This window comes from Lachancea lanzarotensis, scaffold LALA0S05, assembly GCF_000938715.1.
Source record: "Lachancea lanzarotensis genome assembly LALA0, scaffold LALA0S05, whole genome shotgun sequence".
Classification (NCBI taxonomy): domain Eukaryota; kingdom Fungi; phylum Ascomycota; class Saccharomycetes; order Saccharomycetales; family Saccharomycetaceae; genus Lachancea; species Lachancea lanzarotensis.
In genome coordinates this window covers 33,456-57,163 of record NW_019212883.1, presented here as the reverse complement: position 1 = coordinate 57,163, position 23,708 = coordinate 33,456, and the positions used below count along the sequence as shown (strand labels likewise).

At 43.7% G+C, this 23,708-nt stretch overlaps 12 protein-coding genes and 1 non-coding gene across 13 annotated transcripts; 8 read left to right on the top strand and 5 right to left on the bottom strand.

The window, feature by feature from the left end:
* Positions 1 to 467: 467 nt before the first annotated feature.
* Positions 468 to 1,202, bottom strand: IAH1 (LALA0S05e00760g1_1; the record flags this gene model as incomplete). The annotated part of the gene is made up of 1 exon (XM_022772101.1): positions 468 to 1,202. One exon carries the CDS (start codon positions 1,200 to 1,202, stop codon positions 468 to 470), a length of 735 nt encoding a protein of 244 aa, XP_022628458.1.
* Positions 1,203 to 1,645: 443 nt separating this feature from the next.
* Positions 1,646 to 2,479, bottom strand: RBP95 (LALA0S05e00738g1_1; the record flags this gene model as incomplete). Its single annotated transcript, XM_022772100.1, has 1 exon — positions 1,646 to 2,479. The coding sequence occupies one exon, from the start codon at positions 2,477 to 2,479 to the stop codon at positions 1,646 to 1,648; it is 834 nt and encodes a 277-aa protein (XP_022628457.1).
* Positions 2,480 to 3,121: 642 nt separating this feature from the next.
* On the top strand, positions 3,122 to 4,027 carry CTO1 (LALA0S05e00716g1_1; the record flags this gene model as incomplete). Its single annotated transcript, XM_022772098.1, has 1 exon — positions 3,122 to 4,027. The coding sequence occupies one exon, from the start codon at positions 3,122 to 3,124 to the stop codon at positions 4,025 to 4,027; it is 906 nt and encodes a 301-aa protein (XP_022628456.1).
* A 329-nt stretch (positions 4,028 to 4,356) lies between these two features.
* Positions 4,357 to 6,048, top strand: POL4 (LALA0S05e00694g1_1; the record flags this gene model as incomplete). Its single annotated transcript, XM_022772097.1, has 1 exon — positions 4,357 to 6,048. One exon carries the CDS (start codon positions 4,357 to 4,359, stop codon positions 6,046 to 6,048), a length of 1,692 nt encoding a protein of 563 aa, XP_022628455.1.
* A 118-nt stretch (positions 6,049 to 6,166) lies between these two features.
* On the bottom strand, positions 6,167 to 7,417 carry PGK1 (LALA0S05e00672g1_1; the record flags this gene model as incomplete). The annotated part of the gene is made up of 1 exon (XM_022772096.1): positions 6,167 to 7,417. The coding sequence occupies one exon, from the start codon at positions 7,415 to 7,417 to the stop codon at positions 6,167 to 6,169; it is 1,251 nt and encodes a 416-aa protein (XP_022628454.1).
* Positions 7,418 to 9,013: 1,596 nt separating this feature from the next.
* Positions 9,014 to 10,942, top strand: LAG2 (LALA0S05e00650g1_1; the record flags this gene model as incomplete). The annotated part of the gene is made up of 1 exon (XM_022772095.1): positions 9,014 to 10,942. One exon carries the CDS (start codon positions 9,014 to 9,016, stop codon positions 10,940 to 10,942), a length of 1,929 nt encoding a protein of 642 aa, XP_022628453.1.
* Positions 10,943 to 11,504: 562 nt separating this feature from the next.
* IGD1 (LALA0S05e00628g1_1) lies at positions 11,505 to 12,062 on the top strand (the record flags this gene model as incomplete). The annotated part of the gene is made up of 1 exon (XM_022772094.1): positions 11,505 to 12,062. One exon carries the CDS (start codon positions 11,505 to 11,507, stop codon positions 12,060 to 12,062), a length of 558 nt encoding a protein of 185 aa, XP_022628452.1.
* Positions 12,063 to 12,370: 308 nt separating this feature from the next.
* On the top strand, positions 12,371 to 13,606 carry LALA0_S05e00606g (LALA0S05e00606g1_1; the record flags this gene model as incomplete). The annotated part of the gene is made up of 1 exon (XM_022772093.1): positions 12,371 to 13,606. One exon carries the CDS (start codon positions 12,371 to 12,373, stop codon positions 13,604 to 13,606), a length of 1,236 nt encoding a protein of 411 aa, XP_022628451.1.
* Positions 13,607 to 13,896: 290 nt separating this feature from the next.
* Positions 13,897 to 15,918, top strand: IFM1 (LALA0S05e00584g1_1; the record flags this gene model as incomplete). Its single annotated transcript, XM_022772092.1, has 1 exon — positions 13,897 to 15,918. The coding sequence occupies one exon, from the start codon at positions 13,897 to 13,899 to the stop codon at positions 15,916 to 15,918; it is 2,022 nt and encodes a 673-aa protein (XP_022628450.1).
* A 44-nt stretch (positions 15,919 to 15,962) lies between these two features.
* On the bottom strand, positions 15,963 to 17,177 carry TSR4 (LALA0S05e00562g1_1; the record flags this gene model as incomplete). Its single annotated transcript, XM_022772091.1, has 1 exon — positions 15,963 to 17,177. The coding sequence occupies one exon, from the start codon at positions 17,175 to 17,177 to the stop codon at positions 15,963 to 15,965; it is 1,215 nt and encodes a 404-aa protein (XP_022628449.1).
* A 461-nt stretch (positions 17,178 to 17,638) lies between these two features.
* LALA0_S05e00540r lies at positions 17,639 to 17,709 on the top strand. Its single transcript has one exon. It is a non-coding gene; the product is annotated as a tRNA-Gly (tRNA).
* A 180-nt stretch (positions 17,710 to 17,889) lies between these two features.
* Positions 17,890 to 20,148, top strand: GCN20 (LALA0S05e00518g1_1; the record flags this gene model as incomplete). The annotated part of the gene is made up of 1 exon (XM_022772090.1): positions 17,890 to 20,148. The coding sequence occupies one exon, from the start codon at positions 17,890 to 17,892 to the stop codon at positions 20,146 to 20,148; it is 2,259 nt and encodes a 752-aa protein (XP_022628448.1).
* A 112-nt stretch (positions 20,149 to 20,260) lies between these two features.
* DIS3 (LALA0S05e00496g1_1) lies at positions 20,261 to 23,221 on the bottom strand (the record flags this gene model as incomplete). The annotated part of the gene is made up of 1 exon (XM_022772089.1): positions 20,261 to 23,221. One exon carries the CDS (start codon positions 23,219 to 23,221, stop codon positions 20,261 to 20,263), a length of 2,961 nt encoding a protein of 986 aa, XP_022628447.1.
* Positions 23,222 to 23,708: the final 487 nt, after the last annotated feature.

Below are 23,708 nucleotides of genomic sequence, written 5' to 3'. Positions count from 1 at the left end.
GTAAAGTGTCATGTCAAAACACAATAGCTCGCGATTGTCTATCAGTTGTTACTTTGGACGCCCAAAGATGATGCTCGGGACGCAGCGCAATTGGATTGAAAACAGCTTCGTTTACATACTAACACACAAAATGCCTCTCTAACCGACCCTTCACTCTGATCCAGTCTGGCCAAATCATATGAGGAGGTCACAACTACTTAAATAGCAACTTATTCTTAACAACAGACATGAAAGAGGGATATTGTATTAAATCAATGGGTTCCAAAAGCTATGATTTTGATGATACCTTGCTAGCATTGGAACGTGTAACATTGCTCGTTCCACCAACACGATGCAATCAAGAACCCGCATTACACAAGAAAGTGAGGTTCAGTACTGAGCTCGCAAGAGATAGAATGAGTTTTTCATTTCGTTTTTCGTTTTATCGATGAAGTCACCGCTACATGACCAAAACCCAATCCTCGCAACTAAAGGAGCTCCTTCAAGTTTGAGCCGTCCTCTTCCACGTCCCTCCAGTTGGGGAGTTTGTAAATGACGTTTTCAGGAGCAAATTCGGGATACGCTGAACGTATAGTCTTGAGAAGCTCGTTATAAAACACTTTGTAACCCTTGCCAGTATAATGCACTCCATCTAACAAAAGCTCTCGCCATTGATCTCCACCCTGCTCCTGGAATGCATCATACAGGTTGACAAAGGGAATCTTTTCTCTCAATGCTATTTGTTGAAGAGCGTCAGAATATCTCTTATTACAGTCATTAGACCGAAAAGTTCCCTGGCTAATTTGATCTGGTTTTAATTCTGCCCAACGCTCGCTGTCATGAAGACCGGGCCCGATCAAAATGGGTTTAATGTTTTTTACTTTGACCATATGCACGAGACTGGTAATATTCTCGATGAACTCTGTTACTTCCACACGCTGTCTGCCAGCGGAAGCTGCATCGTTACTGCCAAAAAAAATAGTGCACATTACAATCTCACTCGAGGACTCACTTTCCAAGATTTTGGGAAGGATTTGAAGAGCCCATCTAGAGTTATAGCCACTAAAGCCTCTTTGAATGATATCTAGCTTCCTCGTGTAATCTCGGCACAATGCCGCTCCTAAGGCAAATTGGTGTCCTATCTTTTCGTCGGGCTCGGTGTTGAATGCAAACTCTGTAATTGAGTCACCGAACAACAAGAATTTAGGGTATTTGAGCGACATTTCCACTCGCCTTGGTCTCGAAGGTCGTTGATCAAGAGTCGATCATTTTACCATTGAAGGTGAGATCTAATTAAACCACACTGTATGGTATCACGTGACCGAGACATTCGAGATGCGATCCATTTAGATCTGTGTTGTTGGCATTCGCACTTAGCAAGACGGGATATCAGCAGCTATCCCTTGTGTGTAGCTATCGGAAACTCTGGTTGAATTAGCGTATCTGGTGACGCTCGATGAATCCAATTCAATTGCAAGACGAGGACAAACTGCGAGACGTTATGGTAAAGACTGAAAAAGAGATCGAAGGTAGGTTCGTCATCGGAATCCTTCTCGTTGATCGAGATACAAAACATTAGTAGTGCCATAAGAAGAATTTTTATGGTTCAAATTAAAGTGCAAGTTTTTCGACCTATATGGAGAATGTCTGCTTTGTCAGAGACAACTCATGCTTGTTTAAGATACTCCAGTAGTTTCTGAGCGCGTTTGACCTGGTGCTCAGATGGTGGAATCTCGTCATTTCGTGGTTTGGACGCGGAATCAGCCTTCTGGTCTTTCGTTTCAGTTTCTTCGGGTTTTGTTGATGATTCGTCGCCATCAGCGGGAGCTTTCTCATCGCCTTTTTCCCCAAGTTCTACATCCTTACCACGCTTTTCTTCCTCAGAATCTTGCGATTGTGCCTCTAATTGTGCTTTTTCGTGTCGATCCACACAATCCTGGCAGGATTTCTCAAGTCCTGCTTTGGAACCACCTTTGAGATCTTTGAAATACACATACAGCAGCTCGTCATAACATTCAGGAATCTGTGTATCGTCTAGGACGTGCTTCAATAGCCAATTTTGTTTTTGCTTCGAGAATTTCCACACCTCCATCACTTGCGGCTTCGAGCTGCTTGCATCCTTTTCTTCGTCAGAAATAGCAGGATCACCCAGCTGTGCTTGCACTGGCTTGTGTTCCCACACTTCTTGCGGTAGAGTTCCAACTTTCTCGCGGTAGAAGTCTATCAAATATCGCAGCTGGTCCTTCAACACCTGTTCTTTGTTCAAAAGTCTTTCTTCACGAGGCGCCTTGTCCTTCTTCTGTTTCTTGTTAGGGTTGCCGTGTTTTTTCTGGTTCTTGCCGCTTTCCGGTTCTCCTTTGATAATCTTCCTCTTCTCTCTTTTGCTCAGGTTCGCTGTTGCCAGATGCGTAGTCACCTGAAGGGCAGTCGCATCGTTGTCTGTTGTGGAACCCTCTTGATTCCTAATAGCGATTCTTTTCCAGGCTGGAATGTGATCCATTATGTCAAATCAAATGCTTCTTCAACAGGCGGATGGAACAGTGTAAGTTTTGTCTGTTCGGGCCTTTTTATTCCGATGGCTCATCTCATCTCTTTTGAAAGTTTTCCATCTTTTGTCAATCTCATCGATTTTTTTCCTGGAGATTTTTGAAAAAAGTACAATATAAAAGGGCAGAAGAAACGATTCAAGAAGAAACTGAACTTGTGCAAACTTCTTTTCGAAGAAAACCACATTCAAAACATTGCGCAAACTTTGAGGTTACAATTGAAGATTATTCAGGGTCCAACTTTTATCAAAGTCGGGCAGTGGATAATAGACTCTTGTCTCAGCGCATAGATCAAGATATCACCAGTTTGAGTCGATCGGTAAGCCTGATAAATAAAGTTTCTTCAGGCAAACTACCGGTTGATATAGAAGTGTGCTAACAAATTACGCTTAGAAGCTATTCTATCGTGTATACTCTTGACGCCGTAAACTACTGGGAACCTTTACTATTCTGTTAGGTCTGGATTTATCTCAATTCTTAATTTCAACATCTCTCTTTTTGATCTTAAAATACTGAAATATGAACAAGCACAGATATTTTCAAACCATAAACTTACAAAGAAACTAGAAAACATAAAGCACCCATCATTCGTATTCATGACCAGGCATGTTCTTGCTACCGATTTTGATGAGACAATAACCGATAAGGATACCATTTCTGTGCTAGCGGAGCTTCCATATTTGTACAAATCGTATAATGTCCCTTGGACCCATTTCTTGGACACGTACAAACAAGGAAATCAGAAATTCGAGCCTGCACCCCGCAAGCTACCTATTTTAGACCTCTGGGCACGCCATCCTGACCAGCTAATCACTGCTGGCAATTTTGACCGAGTGTTCCGCTCAGAAGTAGAATTTCAAAAGAGCCTAAGGCCTATAGAGCTAAACAGTATCCGAGAACTAGAAGCCATGGGAGCATTTGAAGGCGTCACAATAGAGGAAGTTCAGAAATTTTCGAAAAATCGCACGTTCCTGTTACGCGATGGGTTCTTGGAGGCTTGGAAGGCAGTAGCAGACGTCCATATTATATCCGTCAATTGGTCCAAAATCTTCATTCAATCTCTCCTGGACTCTGCTGCCGAACGACGCAGTTTAGAGGTGTCGTCCATGCCTCCTGTCCAAATAGCTTGCAATGATCTTATAGCTGAAGAAGGCAAACTCAGCGGTAAGTTCGATAAGGTTGTGGTGACAGGATTTGACAAGTTAGAAAAACTACGAATGCTCGTTCAAAACTCCAGTCAGAAGGAAACCATTTGGTATGTTGGTGACAGTGAGACGGATATACTTCCTATCCTTTATCCTGGAGTGAATGGTGTTTTCTTGCTTGATCCAGCAGAAAATGCTAAAAAGCTCACTAAAATAACCTCTGTTATGGGGGTGCCAGCAAATTATCTTGCCAAATTTGCGGCACAAAAACTTGATATAGTTGAAGTCCCTTGCAAGAAGACGGGCATGTTATATTTTGTTAAGAACTGGAGAGCTTTTGCGAGATTGCTACGATAAAGGCTTTAAACCTACGTTGAGCCAAACGTACTTAGTAAAAGTCTAAGGCATTTATAGATTACAAGAACCACTGTTTTGTCTGTGTCAAATATACATGTCCCATGTACGACTGATTGTTTTCACAACCTGCCTAAAGTTAACCATTGTCATAAAAACATGAAAATTGACAACGACTTTTAGGTGAGTATGAGCAAAATATCATGACGTTAAGAAATCAAAATTATCGAAGAAACAGACTGGATTTCCTGCTAACTTTATTCTTGAGTCTTTAGCCTACTTGGCCGCCTATTAATTGGTATGCTTTTCGCTACCCTTGATGCTTCTATCAAATGAAAACTCCGCTATTTGCAGGTTTACGCTTCTTGATATTACCGTCAGTCGAATCGCCTAGAGTCCAGCTTTTGATTAAACTCATCGAGGCCAACGGAGGAACAAATCTGAAGACATATTCCAGTGACGCTGTGATTTTAATTAATGATACTTTTGTTGCAGAGCACGGTCTTATAAGAGGCGAGCTTTTCCATAGTGAATGGGCTTACGATGAGGAACTCTGGTACGAACTTTTGTCTGACGAGAAGCTGAGCTTTTGCAGGCTCAGCTGGGTAAGCGAATGCCTAAAGAACCATAAGTTACTAGATCAAAGATTGTTCAGAACACAGCTGATAATGGATGAGGATAATCAAAGTGGACCTTCATTCAGTGCCAGCACATTGCCAACAGTGACAGAAGAAACAACACAGCAACAGGACTCAGTACGGATTCAAGCTCCCAATTTAAGGTCACCGAAGAAGCACAATATTAAGGATGATGGTGAACCCAAAATGACTCCTACGAAAATTGCCAAAAGCGCACCGTCATCGAACGGCCAAGAGAGGACAAACTCTGTGCTTCTACTTGCCCTCGAACAGCTCTCCAGAAAAAACAGGCTAAGAGGAGACACCTACCGAGCGCGCAGCTACCAGCTGGCCCAGCAGTCAGTTGAGAAGCATGACAAACCTATAACTTCTGAACAGGAAGCCCTGTCTTTACCCAACATTGGTCCAAGCATTGCTAATAAGATTCAGATGATTTTGGAAACTGGGTCGCTTCCAGGGTTACAAGAAGCAGATAAGAACGAGGAGCTAATCGATTACTTTATGGCTTGTCATGGTGTCGGAACACAGACAGCAAAGAAATGGGTTTCCAATGCCGTCGGATCGTTCAAAAAAGCCTTAGAGGTGTACCCATCAGACTTTAATTGGAATGTGCTTTTTGGATGGAGATTCTATGAAGACTGGGCTTTGAGAATACCGAGGGAAGAATGCACAAAGCACCTGGCTCTGATCGAACAAGCGCTAAAAGAAATTGATAGTAATGCACGAATTGTGCTCACTGGTAGCTATAGACGTGGTGCTGCAACGTGCGGTGATATCGACACAGTGCTATACAAACCAGGGTGCGACAACATTGCAGATCTGTCCCGGATCCTAGAAAATCTAATTCTAAACCTCAAGCGTACCGGCTACATCCGCTGTCCACTTAACGTGAATCACAACTTAGGAAAGGAGTTTAAGTCAATGATTGAAGACCTCAGCAGAGCAGCGGGCTTAGAAGAAAGCTACACATTGGGCCCCAAAGAACTGCTGAAGAAATTCTATTTTGGGGGCAAACTTCCATCAAGCTCGACGCCAGACGTTATGCTAGATTCACAGGAACCCCATAGGCTTAAAAGTGAGGATCGTTTTATGTTAGAAACTCCTGAAACTCACAGGTGCAGACGTGTGGATATTCTTTTGAGCCGTTGGACCCAGTTGGGTGCTGTCATGATTTATTTCACAGGAAATGACGATTTCAATAAGAGTCTGAGAATAAGAGCTACTCAGCGTGGTTGGAAGCTCAGTAACAATGGCCTTTATCAGGCCAATGCAAATACGGGAAACGACGGCGTACTTATCGAGTCGTTCGATGAGAAAAGGATAATGAACCTCCTGGGGGTGAAATGGGTACCGCCAGGAGAACGTAATATCGAGGGCTACATTTAGCTGCTCACGCAACGTCAATATTGTATAATAAAGATGCAATGTATTTCCAAATTGCAAATTGGATTACTTAGTAGTTGTTTAGAGGTCATACACACATTACTCAGTCCAGCTATGCGCTTCATGGTCTGCTGGACAAGAAGGTAACACCTGGTAGTTCCTTACCTTCCAACAATTCCAAGGAGGCACCACCACCAGTGGAGACGTGGGAGATCTTGTCAGTGACACCGTACTTCTTAGCAACGGTGGCAGTGTCACCACCACCGATGATAACGGTGTTGCCGTTCTCGGAGGCCTTGACGGCTTCCTTCAACATATCTTGAGTACCTTGGCTAAACTTCTCGAACTCGAAGACACCTGGAGGACCGTTCCAGACGATGGTCTTGGCCTTGGCAATGGCAGTAGCGAAAAGCTTTCTGGATTCTGGACCAGAGTCCAAACCTTCCCAGCCAGCTGGAACACCTTCCTTGTCAGTGACGGTCTTGGTGTTGGCGTCAGGGGAGAAGTTGTCACCGCAGACAAAGTCGATTGGCAAAACAATCTGGACACCTCTTTGCTTGGCCTTCTCGGCCAATTTTGGAACGATTTCAGCACCAGCCTTGTCGTAGATGGAGTTACCGATTTCAGTGTTCTCTAGCACCTTCTTGAAGGTGAAGGCCATACCACCACCGATGATGATGACGTCGACCTTGTCCAACAAGTTGTCGATCAATTGAATCTTGTCGGCAACCTTGGCACCACCTAGGATGGCCAAGAAAGGTCTGGCTGGGTTTTCTAGAGCCTTACCGAAGTATTCCAACTCCTTGGACAATAGGAAACCGGCAGCTCTTTGTGGTAGCTCGAAACCAACGATAGAAGAGTGAGCTCTGTGGGCAGTACCGAAAGCATCGTTGACGTAAACGTCAGCCAAAGAAGTTAGTTCCTTTCTGAACTTCTCAACATCGGCCTTGTCGGCCTTGACCTTTTGGCCGTCGACCTTTCTGGAGCCCTCTTCTTCGATGTGGTAACGCAAGTTTTCCAACAAGATGACGGAGCCTGGAGCAGCAGAGTTCACAGCCTTGGTGACTTCTGGGCCCACACAGTCGTTCAAGAACTCGACGTCCTTGCCCAACAATTTTTGTAGTTCAGCAGCAACTGGCTTCAAAGAGTATTTCTCAACTCTTTCACCATTTGGTCTACCCAAGTGCGAGGCCAAAATGACAGCCTTTGGCTTCTGTTCTAGCACGTACTTGATGGTTGGCAAAGCAGCCACGATTCTCTGGTTGGAGGTGATCTTGGTGCCATCCAATGGGACGTTGAAGTCAACTCTGATGAAGACACGCTTGTCCTTGACGTTTAGATCTTTGACAGTAAGCTTGGAGGATAGAGACATTTTCCAATTATGACGGTATGATGATATCTAAGAGAAATTCGATAACGAGAACTCTTTGACGTGGAGATTTAAGCAAGAATGAAACCGAATTCAAACCTAATACATTACTACACTCCACCGTGTCCCTGTTTATATACTTTTCTACCGGCCACATTATTTTACTGCGGCTTGCGCTCGTACCATAATGACCCGATCTCCTACGTGAACACCATCCGGCGTGTGCCCACTTTTTGCCACGCTACGGGATTTTTTTTGCTGAACCTATGAGCTTTGCAGGCTCGCACCCACCTGCTGCTGCTACCATATTACTCTTGACGGTAACGTTACAACACGCGCAGAGACAGGCTCTTGGGTTGCTTGCTCACGCTACACTGCAGCGTTCGTTGTTTTTTTGAGAAAGAGTAGTAATCACCTGGAGACAAGAAACCGGGGCAACTAGTAAGACCGCGTCTCGTTAGTTGGCTTGATGAGAGCAGGAACAGCCCAGTTAGACCGTGAATGTGTTTCCGTCTTGAACAAATCTTGTTAGTTGTCTCCAGACGTCAAATTAAAGGTTCTTAGCTGATGAGCGGTGCGACGCGCTAGAAAGTACGCGGCTCGAGCACGTATCGGCCCTGTCTGTGCGGCCAGAGCGTCTTGAGCTTCCTGTCTGACGTCCGAGCTGCGACGCACGTCGTCGGAATCCAAAGGAAGCGCAAGGAAGCTGGGATCACGTGCACGCTGAAGAAGGAGTCTTGTTCGAGTAACGCTGAACGCATTGGTAAAACAATTATAGCGCTAAAGACAAAACTAAAACTGACGTTAAGATTGATTACAAGGAGCAGGTAAGATCCATTGGCGAGTTGGTTAGTCCAAAACTGGTCGGCCATTACTTGTTGTTCACACTCGATTGTTAGAATCGAGGATTGCTATATAGGGTCTTCTGGGCACGTGACTATCCAAGTCTTGTGTACAATACTGTCGATCACGTGCAAAAGTCAATCTCATCTTTCCTCTTGGACGACACGAAAACGCGTGCTCATGTAGAGAATAAGGTACCTCTTGCTTCGTAATCGCCATAGTGTCCAATATTTTTTTTCAAATACTAGTCGGCCGTTGAGCTGGTTCGTTTTCGTCTGGCGCGCTGGAGCCTTCGAATAGAACAGTTGTTATCTTCCGCCAGCCCTTCGCACAAGTGTGACAATCGAAGCTTGCTCATTTTCATAAGAAACACAGAAAACGTAATTTATCATGTCAATAGCACGAATAATTCATGAGATGTGCCAATAGGCGGTTAACTACTTTCAGTCCTGAATATCGCTTGTATTCAGCTTTGTCAAGATAGAGCGGTAGTAAATTGGTTTTGGTTCTTGGAAAATTTCTGAACAAGTAATGACACTCCACAGTAAAGCCCCACCTACGTTTTTTACGACCATCAAACCCTGATAGATAGACCATATCGGAAGGTCCGACTGAAGTAAGAATTTGGGTTCGGAATGCAGGTGCACGTGATCACCTTGCGAGCTGCCGTCCTCTAATTTATCTATATGTGAGTCAAATTCCATGCCAAGGGCTTCACTACACATTGCAGGAAAGCGGTTTCTCTCGCCATCAAAAATGTCAGCAAGTATTTTGGAACACTATCAGACCAGCGACGACAATGACCTTAGATATATGGCTCTTAGAGAGCACTTTTTGAGCATAGAGGAACCCTTGGACGATCAGTTGCTGCTCGATGTCGTGTCACGTGTTCTTATACCTGCTCTCGGTGATCCAGATCGAACTATTACAGAACTTGTGTCGACCCAGCTCCTGCCCCACATCTCGGAGGTAAATGCACTGGAAACTGAGGCGTGTGTGATTCTGCCCTTGTGCAAAAAGCTTCTAGAAGCTACTTCCCACGTGCACAGTTTTCCCCCAGTGCTGCAAGCGCTAAAAAACGTCCTTTCGCGTTTGAGAAATCCACTACAAACATCTGAGCCTTTCGAAAAATATTTTGAGACATTGATATTGCTTAACCCGAGACCTTACATGGTTTGGGAAACCTTGTCGTTACTGATTGAGAAAACGCTGGCGACGGTATCATGGCACGTGACTAGTGTCAGGTATCGCACACTGTATAGCCTAGCGCTGAGTGACGGAGGATCAGCGGCCATGGTTGCTCTTCGCACAGCGACCAGTAGGGTATCACCTAAAACAGTTAAAGAGGCTTTTGAAGAAAATCCGGAGATCACAGATGCCCAATTGAAACTTCTGTCCCACATAACAAGCGAGCAAGCTGCATTCCGCTTACTGTACCCCGAGCTCATCGGTAGTTTGCTGCAAGGTGGTCAGCTCACAGAAGATGCATACAAGACCCTGGTCAATCTTTCTGTCTGGCTGCTGCAGCCAGTCATGAGCGAAGTCTCCAACGTAAAAACAGAGCTCCAAAATCGGTTGTTCGCGACATGCTACGAAGTCTTGGCCGATTATGCCGAAAAGATGGAGACTGATTCAGAGCAAGAAGCAGATTCCGAACAGGAGGATTATTATAAAGAGCTTTCGGCCGACGGTTATGGTGGAGGAATCATGTTTGAAAACGAAGAAGAAGGGGAGACAGAACAAGATGCAGATGAATTGTCACCTAACGTTTTTTACTGGCTTAAAGTATTACAACAGATAAAGCTGCAGCTTCCGCAAACAATTGCATCAATTCTCACTTCACCGAAGTTTGCAAAAATCCAAAACTGGATTCCAATCCAAGATGAAAGATCAAATCAGTTGTCATTATTATCGCATGAAGACGAAAATACGAACCGTGATTCTTTACCCCTAAAAGAGAATTCTGCTAAAGTTGCTACTGACCCTTCGAGCTTAACGACAGATTCAAGGCCAAATGAAACAGACAGCATATTGGGTGAGGTTTCTACTATCACTGAAGCTTCCAGAAATGCCGTTGTACGCCGATTGTGCGACATGCTTAGTACTGAAGATACCGATCTCACCAATTTGGAAATGGCGGTAGATGCAGCGTCCACGCTTTCGAGACGCGAAGAGATGCAAAACACGCATGACCTTATCGCTGAGTTATTATGGCCACATTTGAAACCTAATAAACAATTTATTGGAACCATAAAGGTCGGGAACATGAAGCAATCAATTGACGACGGCGTTTCTTTCCGAATAAGCTGTTATGCTTTATTACAACAATTGCAGCTGTCTTACGGATCCCAATGCCGAGTATTGGAGGAGTGCGTAGAAAGAGGCTTCAAGGACGAAGCTACTATAAAAGAAATATCGGCGGCACTTTTCACCTCAACTTTCACTCAGATTTGGCCTCAAATAGAGATTCGTGATACTGTTTGGTTATGCAACAAACTTTGGCCAAGGATCCAAGAGAGACTCGACAAGGCGCTCGCTACGAAGCCTAATGATTCCTCGACATCCCACCAAATTGCGAACTGGACGAGAGGCATAGCAAGTTTGGATACTGTACGGGAATTGGTGGGAACAGCGTTACATACGAGTTTGATGCCAGATAACGACGAAGTCAACCAAACTTTGTGATTTCCATCTACCTCCGAACTAGAAGAATGCACGTTTTCCGAATCAAACTAGAATATATGTATCCTAACGAAAGAAAAAAATAATCGAGACTTTGAGTTTGGTATCTTTGACAATAACCTAAACAACGCCAAATTCGAGTTTTGACGGTTTTTTCTCATCGATATTCGCTTTTTCAGCTTTTAGAAGAAAACTGACATCTCGAAAAAAACTACAATAGTCTTTGCAAATATGAGCTAAAAAAGGTCTCGTTAAAAAGCTGGGATAAGCAGCAATACCGAGGATGGCCTTTATAACGCCTAAAACATGAGTTCTCACAACAGCTTAAGCGCTTTGTTGACTCTCAAGGTTTTGGCTTAAACGACAATTGCCAAGTTGCCATTAACAATGGCGAACTAATTAAGTAAGCGTCATGATCAACGGTCGTCGACGATCTTACCCTAATCTTGGTTTGAGAGGAAAGGTTGCTCAGGCCAAGGGATCGATCAGGTTTAAGTGTTAACAAGTCGTCAACTTGTCACCTTTTTTGACATTTGCGAAGCAAGACGAACTGACGACGACAATGATGGCTAGCAAATCCAGCGAAGACTACTCTGAAATCGATTATCCACCTCAATATCGCGGTACTCCAGACTCAGAGCAACAAGAGCGGTCGAAAAAAAATCCTCCATTGTTGAGACGAAAATCGACAAATTACAGTGATGCCTTGGAATTAGAACAGAATCTACCTGGTGCTATCTCGAAAGGCCTGCATCTGAGAAAAGATCCTGAAGGTGAGTATACGCAGCAGCGTGAAGCGAGCAAACGTGAGATGCAGCGAAGAGCAGTGAACATGGATAATGATGATGACGATGAGACTATTTACGAATACGGACATATAAAATGGAACGATAGGGACGTTCCAGTAATATCTGCATCGCATGGCCACCACACGCCTCATTCTCATCCCAACATTAGCACTCCTCCCAAGTCGCCTTACGGAATCGTGTACTGTGATGGTGATCACCAAACGGAACCGGAATCCGAGTTCCCTTTCGAAAGACCTCCCTTGAAGGAAAGGCGGTCGTCTTTGTTCGAGGATCAAAAAGAGGACACACATGCAGATCGTGCGGTAGCACCGTGAAATTTTTATCTCTCTTTCCGATAGAAATTTTAAGAAAATTGGAGTAAAACCAACATTGTTTCACGATTCAACAGGCGTTTGCTTGAACCTATTCATTATGACTCCCAACACTTTCTTCCCATTATAGTATTGCCGGAAGGTCCACGAAATTTACTTACGAAAATTGCAGTTAGCTTAGCTTTGGTCTTTATTTAATAATAATATTCAGTCGCTATCCGGAAATCAAGGATTGACTTGTTCATCGAAAAAGCCATTAAAGGGTTTTCAAGTTTCAAACAACACCGTTGTAACGTTTTGTAGCGTTTTCAATGCTTACCATCGGAAAAGTAAATGATGCGAATTCTGTTTTCGATGCTACCATCGAACTCAACTTTGGCCCAGGTTTAACGTCTACTTTCCACCTAATATACTTGTTGGACAACTGTACTTCCCCGCAATCTCTGCATCCAGAAACAAAGCAGAGACTAATAGACGTTTTCAGTACGGCTCAGGAACAATCCGGAAGCAGTTTTGAAGAGGCCGACAAGGCGATACAAAGGATTTTCAAGGGAGGTGTCGATTTTGAAGTAATTGACGGAGCTCTTCTGTGCCACTGGTCTAGGTCCCACAGTTCCAAATTCTCGCAAAAATGGCTGCAGACGCATTCTTATAGTCCAAAATTGTACGAAAAGCCTCAATTGTTACCCGCTATCTGTCCGTGGGATGCTGCACAGTTTCTAGACTTAACCCGTCAACACAGATCCTACAAGTTCAACGACCTGCCAGACAAACTTCCCGGACTCCTCGAGGATATCTTTACATATGGTTTTCAATTTATCGAAGATGTCCCTGTCAGCCTGGAAGCCACGAAAAAGGTATCTGAGATGATATCTATCATCAGGCCAACTCATTATGATCTGGGGGTATGGGATTTTTCTTCTGATTTGGCCAAAAAAGATACTGCGTATACGACCCTGAGAATTGACATGCATACAGATGGTAACTATTGGCAAGAAACGCCTGGATTACAACTCTTTCATCTCTTGGAACATTCAGGAGGCAACGGAGGAGAAACGCGCATAGTCGATGTTGAGCACATACTGAAAGTTTTAAAGGATTTAGCAGTGGAGGACGAAAGCTGGCAAAGAACTTACCATGTTCTAACAACTCAACCAATTGCCTTTCATCAGGCTGGTGAGGAAGGAATATGTTTTACACAGGATTTTTTCCCGATACTCAGTGTTACCGGGGGAGGTCAGTTGTTGAAATGCCGCTGGAATAACAGCGATAGATCGCCCCAGTTTCCCGTCCTTAAGTTTTCCGTTGGCCACATCTACGAAGCCTTGTTTAGATTCAATGCCTTGATAAACGATCCAAAGAACTACGTTCAATTCCAACTGACCCCCGGCAAAATATTAGTTTTCGATAACTGGAGAGTTTTGCATGCCAGAAATGCTTTCACAGGATACCGTCGCCTCTGCGGCTCTTACCTGACGAGAGATGATTTCATTGCAAGGCTCAAGGGCTTTTACAACGACAGGGATTCCCTTCTGAACGCTCTCTAAAAAAAAACTAGTCAATCAATGGCGAGCTGCTTATTCCATAATATTTTTTGAGATGCTATGCAGACCAGACTGCTTGTAAGTCAAGCGAGGTATTGGGGTGTTAAGTATAATCCAAGTTAGCTAGAAGGAGTCAAATGTGTCGCTGTAGTTTGTAGGCCCACTCTTACTCAAAACCTTCAGCCACGTGACTAGACTTCCTATGAGATGAGATCAATACAAGCTATAGAACAATCCAACACGAACAAACTTCGCATCTTCGGCAAAGCCTATAGTGAAACCTCAAGAATTGCATGCTGACTCGTTGGGCACTAGTACCGAGACTTTCGGCGCGATTATGTCGGTCAGCGGAGCTTGGATGTTGTGTCAGGAGTTTTACGCACACCTCAAGATTTTATGCGCATAAAGTTTCAAACAAAAGGAAAAGGTTCAATGAAGAAGTGAAGCCTGTCAAATTTGAAATCCCAAACTACATTGCGGTTAGTGATCTTGCGAATCTGATCAACTTGAAAATTGAGAAGTTGACCAAAGATTTGACTAAAATGGGATTTGCCAATGTAACGCACAACTACATTCTGTCAAGAGAGTACGTCGAGCTCGTCCTGATGAATTACAATTACGAGCTTGGTAAGCAAGCGCTTGTCGTCACCCCCGACAATGTTTACGATGAGTTAAGATCTGCTGTTAATCCTAAGAACCTATCTAGAAGGCCACCTATAGTGACTATCATGGGCCATGTTGACCATGGGAAAACCACGATTTTAGACTATCTGCGGAAAACTTCTATCGTCTCTGAGGAGCATGGGGGTATCACACAGCATATTGGTGCCTTTCAGGTTGAGACCCCGGTTTCCAAGAGAAAGATTACGTTCCTCGACACGCCAGGCCATGCTGCTTTTCTTAAAATGCGGGAAAGAGGCGCTAACATAACTGATATTATCGTACTTGTAGTTTCATTGGAGGATTCCATAATGCCACAGACTATAGAGGCCTTGAAGCATGCTGCCAAATCAGGAAGCCAAATGATTGTCGCAATTACCAAAATTGATAGAATTTCGAATACTAAGGAAAGGGATAGGGCCATTGAAAAGGTGACTATCGACTTGATGAATAATGAAGTTCCCATCGAGAAAATGGGTGGAGACGTTCAAGTTGTTCCCATCAGTGCTCGAACTGGAGAGAATATGAATCTTTTGGAAGAAAGCATTATTGCTTTGAGCGACGTAATGGACTTGAAAGCTGAGAGGAGTAATAAAGCTGTGGCCGAAGGATTTGTCATTGAAAGCGAGGTAAAAAAATCAGTGGGCAATGTAAGCACTGTTTTGGTAACTAAAGGGATCTTACTAAAAGGTTCTATTCTGATTTGCGGAAACACATATTGCAAGGTGAGAAGCATGTCAAATGAGCAAGGAGCGAGCGTGCTTTTAGCGGATCCAAGCACCCCAGTGGAAATCACGGGATGGAAACATATGCCTGCTGCAGGTGATGAAGTTCTTCAGGTCAGCAGTGAGTCGATAGCCAAGAAATATGTGGCTAAAAAGCTTGCTGTACTACAAATGGCCAAAGAGGCGAAGAACGTTGATAGGATTAATGAGCAAAGGGCCATGGAAGCGCTTGCCAAGGCCGAAAGAGAGCAGCATAATGAAGAACCTGAAGAACATGAAGAACCTGAACCTAATACAGGTCCGGAGAAGGTGAACTTCATTGTCAAAGCTGACGTATCAGGTTCAGTAGAGGCAATAGTTGAGAGCATTTCATCTCTTGGGAATGAAGAGGTCCAGTGCAATGTTTTGTCGGCCTCTGCTGGTATTCCCAACGAAAGTGATATGAAGCTGGCTCGTTTGACGGATAGTAAACTTCTGTGCTTCAATCTAGGGTCACTTCCCTATGATGTCATTAACAACAAAGATAAGATCGAGGTCGAGCAGTACAACGTCATATACAAACTAATAGAGGGTGTTACAGAAACTCTCAGGAGCAGGTTAAAACCTATCTATGAAACCAAGCAAATCGCTCAAGTCGATATTAGAGATATTTTCGACTTTAGCGTGAAAAAGAAAATAATCAGAATTGCAGGATGCAGAGTAGTTAATGGGTTATTAACCAGAGGCTCGATGGTCAAGGTGTTGAGAGGATCTGATGAGGATGTGGTATTTGACGGCCGCATCGCAAGTTTGAAACAGGGCAAAGAAGATGTGCCCTCAGTGAAGAAAAATAGCGAATGCGGTATCACATTCGAGAATAATTTTGAGGGTTACGAAGCTGGCGACAAACTGGTAGCGTACGAAAAAGTAGAGGTACCAAGATATCTTTAATCTTGGGTTGATAATGTGTATTCACTTGTAAATATTGTATGAAACTAATTCTTATACTCCGTCTCCCACTGTACTCTCACACATTCCTCGACATAGCCGACGTCGTGTTCATCATATTTGGTGATGTAATTCTCAACGTCCGTGAATAACATGATGGTGCCCCATTCCATTCCTCCTCTTTCTACAATGGTTTCCTCCAAATCTATGATCATTTTCGGCATCAGTTGCATTTCGAAAACTCTCTTCGACGAAGGATTATAACTTGGGGGAGGTATTACTTTGACGAGGTCCACCTGTGTAGCTGCATAATATAAGGGTTGCCCACCGAAATGATATCTCAGTACCTGTAGAGGATTGTATCCTGCGACATCTTGGAATTTTTGGAAGACATCGTCATCAAGGAATTTCGAGAGCTTTTCAGTTCTGGGATCCAGCTCAATGTTGTTGATTCCTGCTGACTCATCGCTTTCTGCATTGATATCCAGGGCTGTCTTATCTATTTTCAGATTCTTGGGCAGTTTGAGATGATCAGGGATTTTGTTTTTGAATGATTCTTGCTCAACATACAGAAAAAAACCGGGAAACCCACCATCAAATTTCTTGTCGTCTAGAGCGTCGTGTTCCTTCCGTGCGGTTTTCGGGTTCACCGAACCGGCGGGAACTTCAGAACTTTTTGGTGTGTTCTCCTGCGCGTTTGCGAACGGGTTTGCCGATGCGATTGCAAAGGGATTAGCTGACCCTGATGGTTCAGTGGCAAATGGATTCGAAGGACCTTTGTCAAGCGTACCAGCTTCGATTTTGAAATCTTTTTCCTTCACCGCTAAATTCATTGTATTCTGCAGACTTGCTGAGCCGTTGCATTTTTTCACACCACGAATGCAGCGAACGGAGCTCGCTTTCCTGGGACACTTTGTGCATAGAAAAACGTAAAGAACCCTTTCATCTTCAGGATTAGCATTTATCGACGTCAAACCCAGCTTCGATGCTACATCTCCAGCTAGTTCTGGGTCCAATGGAGCAAAAGCTTGCAAAAGCAGCTTCATATGAGTTTGAGAATGACATGAACCGCATTTCAAGAGTTCCTTGTCGGGAACAGAGTCTGGGTGTAGCCAAACAGGCTCCCCACCAATGAAAGAGTCGTCTGTGCGGACCTCATCGGCATCTTTGATAGCTGCATCGACAAATCCTAAATAGACGTCGCTAGGCTTTGTCGTGAAATTCTCTGCTGTATCCGAAAAAGTGTCTTCGATATCGGACATATAGTCTAGCAAAAATTGAACAGGGTTTGGGATTCGTTACCTACTGTGAACTGCAGTGTAAGCTCAATATTCATCAATATCATCAAAATTATGCATTGTTATAATTCTAATTTTTTTTTACTGTCATCTTGAAAAGAACGAAGCGAATAACTTAGTGCAAGCTCGAAAACATCTTCGCTATGCTGCAGATCTCAACATAATTCCGTATCCTTTTTACTACATAATTTTCGAAGTTATAAGTTCCTCTTTGATTGAGATAGCATGTCATCGATTTTCCGAATATCTTAAAACACTTCATCGTAGCTGAAATCGACGACAGCTGCGCCACCTGATTGCAGGCCGAATATGCCTTGTTCAACGTACTTCACACCACGACGGTTCAAACATTTCCATACATTTGAATATCATTCTACTTAATCCAAAGCTGATGACAATAATAAATTTGCAACAAATCACAGGTCGCGCAAGTGGTTTAGTGGTAAAATCCAACGTTGCCATCGTTGGGCCCCCGGTTCGATTCCGGGCTTGCGCATTTTTAACATTTTATATTTTTATTGACTTTCCAGAATGAAAAAAAAAGTGATAATGTACCTATAATCAAGAACATTAAAAAACTAGTCTCATCCCATCCAGTACTATAGTGGATTATCAGGCAGTATCCAATTGGAATTGGCATTCCAGAACCATTTCGCTTGCTCTGAACCCATTTTTAATGTCTAATATCGCATTCAAGATTCGTCAAGCAGCCCCAGGCATCGATCAAGTAGTGGCCGATTATGCAAGCGGGTACTACAACCACTTGTTGAATGCCACTTACGACGCAGTGCAAAGTAAACAGCTTGTTTTGTCAGAAGAGGTGTCGTTTTTACAAGAGCTGTTGGAAAATGCGGGTGGAAAGGATGACAAAGTTGAAGAGGTGTGTAAGGAAATGTTAGAAAGACTGTCGCTTCAGCTTGAAGAAAACCAAGCCAAGCTAGAGGTTACCGGTGATACTAGCAGAAGGTTACTTGATGTTAACATTTTGCAAAATCACAACAGCAAAGCTAACATCAATACCTCGCTCGCGATGTTAGGTGTCAACGGTGACATAGAACATACAGGTCGTAACATGGATACCAGGGTTGATTTGAAGAAATTGGAAAAAGCTGAAAAGAAGATTGCCAAGAAAGTGGCCAAGAGGAACAACAAGTTCGTGAAGTACGAGGCTTCACGTCTGATAAACCAGAGCAAGGAGGATGACTATGATTCCTTCTTCTTGGAAATCAATCCTTTGGAATTCGGTTCTGCGGCTGGTAAATCCAAGGACATCAAAATTGACACATTCGATCTGTACGTTGGTGACGGGCAAAGAATTCTATCGGATGCGCAGTTGACTTTGAGCTTCGGCCATAGATATGGTCTGGTAGGTCAGAACGGTATCGGTAAATCCACTTTGTTGAGAGCGCTCTCGCATAGAGAACTGAACGTGCCAAAACATATTTCGATTCTACATGTCGAACAAGAGCTTAGAGGTGATGAAACCAAGGCACTTCAAAGTGTACTGGATGCAGACGTCTGGAGAAAACAACTTATGACAGAAGAAACTAAGATCAACGAGAGACTACAGGAAATAGAGAAGCTTCGCACCGAGTTTGACGAAGACAGTTTAGAAATTAAAAAGCTGGATAATGAACGCGAAGATTTAGAGCAGCATTTGGAACAAATCTCGGAAAAACTGGTAGATATGGAATCCGACAAAGCCGAGGCCAGAGCAGCTTCTATACTATACGGGCTGGGCTTCAGTGCAGAAGCACAGCAACAACCCACTAACTCTTTTTCCGGTGGTTGGAGAATGAGACTGTCACTAGCAAGAGCTTTGTTCTGTCAACCCGATCTTCTTTTATTGGATGAGCCTTCCAATATGTTGGACGTTCCATCCATCGCGTACCTCTCTGAGTATCTGAAATCGTACCCTTCCACACTCTTAGTGGTGTCACACGATCGCTCATTCTTGAACGAGGTTGCCACTGATATTATTTATCAGCATAACGAAAGACTGGATTATTACAGGGGGCAAGACTTCGACACATTTTATGCAACGAAAGAAGAGCGTCGCAAAAACGCCCAAAAGGAGTATGAAAATCAATTGGCTTACAGAAAACATTTACAGGAGTTCATTGACAAGTACAGGTACAATGCAGCGAAATCCCAAGAAGCTCAGTCAAGGATTAAAAAACTTGAAAAACTTCCTGTTTTGGAACCTCCTGAGGAACAGAAAAGCATTACATTTCACTTCCCCGAGTGTGAGAAGTTATCTCCGCCAATTATACAGCTGCAAGATGTTTCATTCGGTTTCAGTGCTGACAATTTGCTATTGAAAGATGTAAACCTGGATGTTCAAATGGATTCGAGAGTTGCTTTAGTCGGTGCTAATGGTTGTGGTAAAACGACGTTACTCAAAGTTCTGATGGAACAATTACGCCCACTTGCAGGTCACGTCTCTAGAAACCCTCGTCTGCGTGTAGCTTACTTCACCCAGCATCATGTGGATTCCATGGACTTGACAACGTCTGCCGTCGATTGGATGTCTACGACTTTCCCAGGTAAGACAGATGAAGAATATAGACGTCATCTTGGTGCATTTGGTATTACAGGCTCGTTGGGTTTACAGAAAATGCTGTTGTTATCAGGAGGTCAGAAGTCCAGAGTAGCATTTGCCGCCTTATGTCTGAATAACCCTCATATTTTAATTCTTGATGAGCCTTCCAATCATTTGGATACCTCAGGTCTAGATGCGTTGATGGACGCCTTGAAAAAGTTCACTGGTGGTGTCTTGATGGTTTCTCACGATATTTCAGTTATTGACGGGGTCTGCAATGAGATTTGGGTTTCGGAAAACGGTACTGTGAGACGTTTTGATGGTACCATCCACGACTACAAGAAGTACATCATTTCGTCAGCTGGTAAAGCAGGTGTTGTAAAGAAGCACTAAAGAAACACGAAAGATGAGCAAGAATCAAGCGCGTCACTAAACTATTTGGTAACAGGTGCCGCAATGCTTTCTTGAGACCTGAATATATAATCATAGTATAATTATGTTTGTCTTATCTTAGCAAAAGCTGTGTCTTACGTTTGCTCGTCACAGGATCTAGAACAGATTTGACTTGAACGTTCACTTTATCGAAAACGAAAATATCCTTTGGGCTCTCACTGCCCTTTGGCTTAAAACTCAATTTGAACTCTTCTGCTTTGAATTCGGCAGCTTGCTCATCGTCAGTCAAATTTTCGAGCCTTATCAGGCCCTCGACCCCAAATTTTGGCACCAAGACGACTATACCATTGTGAAATACCCTGATAACGTACCCCGTCTCCACTGATTCATTGTTCCTCATAACCTGGCCCACATAATACTCTATACTTGCCCTTCCGGCAAACTGTGCATTACGATGCTTTTTGTTCATGTTTCGACACAAGAACTCCATCTTGTTCTTGTCTCTGTGAGTCAGGTCAAGTGGTTCGTAGCCGATGGCTCCCGCGAGCTGCCTGTGGGCCACAACGTCACAATAACGTCTGATCGGAGAAGTAAAGTGGGTATATATACCAACTGCAAGACCATAGTGACGGTAGTCTGCGTACGAATATGCTCCTGAATAAAAGTATTGAGCAGCCATCATACAACGAGTGGATATTATACGAACCAATGTGTTGAAGTAAGGGTCGCTGGGATCAACACATCGATCTAGAGATGCGGCAAGTGCTTTGGATGATTCCGTAGAAATAGACATACCCTTTCTCAACTGTAGCATTTCGTTGAGATTTTCAAAATTGGTAGCAGGAGGTGCTGCGTGTCTTCTCAACATGGCCGTTTGAGGGAAAGCATCATATATCTTACGGGCGACGGACTGGTTGGCGAGTAACATGAACTCCTCGACTAGAGAGTTGGTAGCTAGAAGTTTTTTGACTTCAACTTCGCCTGGATCAGAAGTTTCACTATCCATGTGAACCTTTACTTCTGGAGATGCTAGGTTAAGCGCACCAGCATCAAGACGTTGCTGCTTGAGTTTAATAGATAACTGAAGTAGAGCCCTCATGCCCTGTGTTAGCTCGTCTGTCCGACTTTGGTCGTCGATCTGCATTTGCGCTTGTTCATAAGAGAAAGCTTCTCTGGACCTAATTACCGACTTGGTAAAGTCGACGCTAACGATGTTAGCGTTGTCATCCAACTCCCATAGAACAGAGAACGCGTACCTGTCCACGTAGGGCTTCAAAGAGCAGAGATTAGTACCAAGCAACATTGGAAGCATATCTATACGCTTGTCAACAAGATAAACAGAAGTGCTTCTTGAGGCACCCTCTGCATCTAGAGGCGTATTTGCTTTCACGAAGTGGGTAACGTCTGCTATATGAACACCAACTTCCCAGTTTCCGTTCGGAAGTTGTTTGGCATGCAAAGCGTCATCAATATCGACACACCCAGGAGGATCAATGCTACAAATTAGTTTGTCCCTGAGATCACGTCTCTTGGCGAGGAGCGGGTCTTTGGTAATTGCGTCCGGATCGGATATGTTTTCTGGAGCCTTCCAATTTGAGCCTTCACCAGGCAAACATTCCAGCACCCTCTTGGAGAAAGGTTGGTATTCAACATTGTGTTCAAGCAATAAAGCCTCCGTCTCTGCCTCGACAGATTCGACTTCGCCAAGCTCTCTAACGAAATGCCCTAACGGGTATTTGTATGCGTCTGGCCACGAATCAACAGCTATAACAATACGCTTATTCAAAAGCTCTCTAGCCCGCCGAGTGCGAATCCTGATTTTGGGTAAGCACTTGTCCATCAAGATGACAAAAGCATTTTGTGTGCCACCATTTTGAAGATCAACAGAATTGGTGGCCAGCTGTCCCACGTATTGGCGCCATGATCGTCTTGTGATAGAAACAACGCGAGCTGTTGGCTGAATTCTGCCAGATTTTTGTGTCTGTATAGCATCCTGAACAAGTAAGCGGCGCTGCTTATCAGAAATCTCATCTTCCCTATCATTTTGACCTTCATCTGCATCTGGGTTATCATTAACGTCAAAGTGCTCAGAGTCCAACGCTACCGTAGAGGGTGCCTTCCATTCACTTTGTGGCAGTAGCTCCACTACAACTTGATCTCCGTTAAATGCCCTATTGAGGTTCTTTTGACCCAAAATCAACACCGGTTTGGAAAAATTGGGCAATGACACAAGACCTTCCAAGAAGTTGTATTCAGAAATCTGTACTGACCCTTGGTATAAAACTCCGCTTTTTATTCCGCCCATAACTCTGGCTGTTGAATAATAATCGGGGAACTTGAATTCTGATCTAGCTTCGACATCTTTGTCCCTAGAGGCGAAAGTATCCATATTGGGAAGCGCATCCTTAATGTGGTCCGACTGGGGGAGAAGATCAATGTAATCTGCAAGACTTTTGGCCTCTAGTCCTTCCTCAATTGCACGTTCGAGGTTGCCTCGATCATTCGTCACAAGCAAGATGTTTATTTCATCCTCTTTTAGATGATCTGCGTACCAAGAGCAGGTGCGCCTTATAGCCCTGTCATTTCTGTCATTGATGGTCTCATCCGGCTGTCTTTCAACGTACGTGTTTTCATTGAACTCGTTGTGGAAAACTACTACCCTCTTACTATCATTACTATCGCGACAAAGTGCCCGTAACCGTGTGTAAATGGGGTACGATACGTTCCTAATTTCATCTAATGCAATTTGAGGTACGATTACGTCGAAGAAACATTCCGGATTTTCCAAAAGATCGATAGCCTGCAGAACAATATTAGCATCCAATACCACATAGTGCTTACGCCCATCAGTCAATTTTTGCGGCGATTCGGATAGCACAAAATTTGGAAGCTCGTTTTTTGCATCTGGTACAACGATATGAATGCATTTCTTGCACGCTCTTGACAAGCAAGGTATATCGTTTCTCAAATAGTGTTCTCTTACAATCTTAGTAGCGCCTCCATTGCGAGATCTGACGAAAACTTTCTGAGTGACGGTTAAGCCTTCGGAAAGTCTCTTTCTGCGAAGGACCATGGTACACAGTAGAGGAGAAAGCTGAAGGAGGCTATTACAGAATGATACACGGGAACTGTAGATATTGGTAAAAGTGACGAAAGCGATGAGCTTGAATATTTGGATAATCAATGAAAAAAAACAATCTCATACTGTACGAAGATAGCTTAGATTGATAATTGGCGACTCGACTCTGCCAAAGTTTGATTTCGCGCGATGGGATCTTCTTCAACTGAGACTATGAGATAGAAGTCTTGGTGATGGTAGTCAGCAGGCAACAGCTGATATGGCTCTAGAGTTGGGAATTTGGTTTTCAAAGTTTTAACGAGTTCGACAACGCTGGAGTTAGTAAATTTACCGTAGTACAGCACGCGCTCAGGGTCTTCAGCGTTAAAGTTCTTGATATTTTCCGAAGTCTTCGGTAAACTCAAAGAATTTATGTAGCCGTTAGAGTATTTCTCGCGTAGGGACTGTAAATATGCACTTTCCTCGAAGCAAGCTGCAGGGA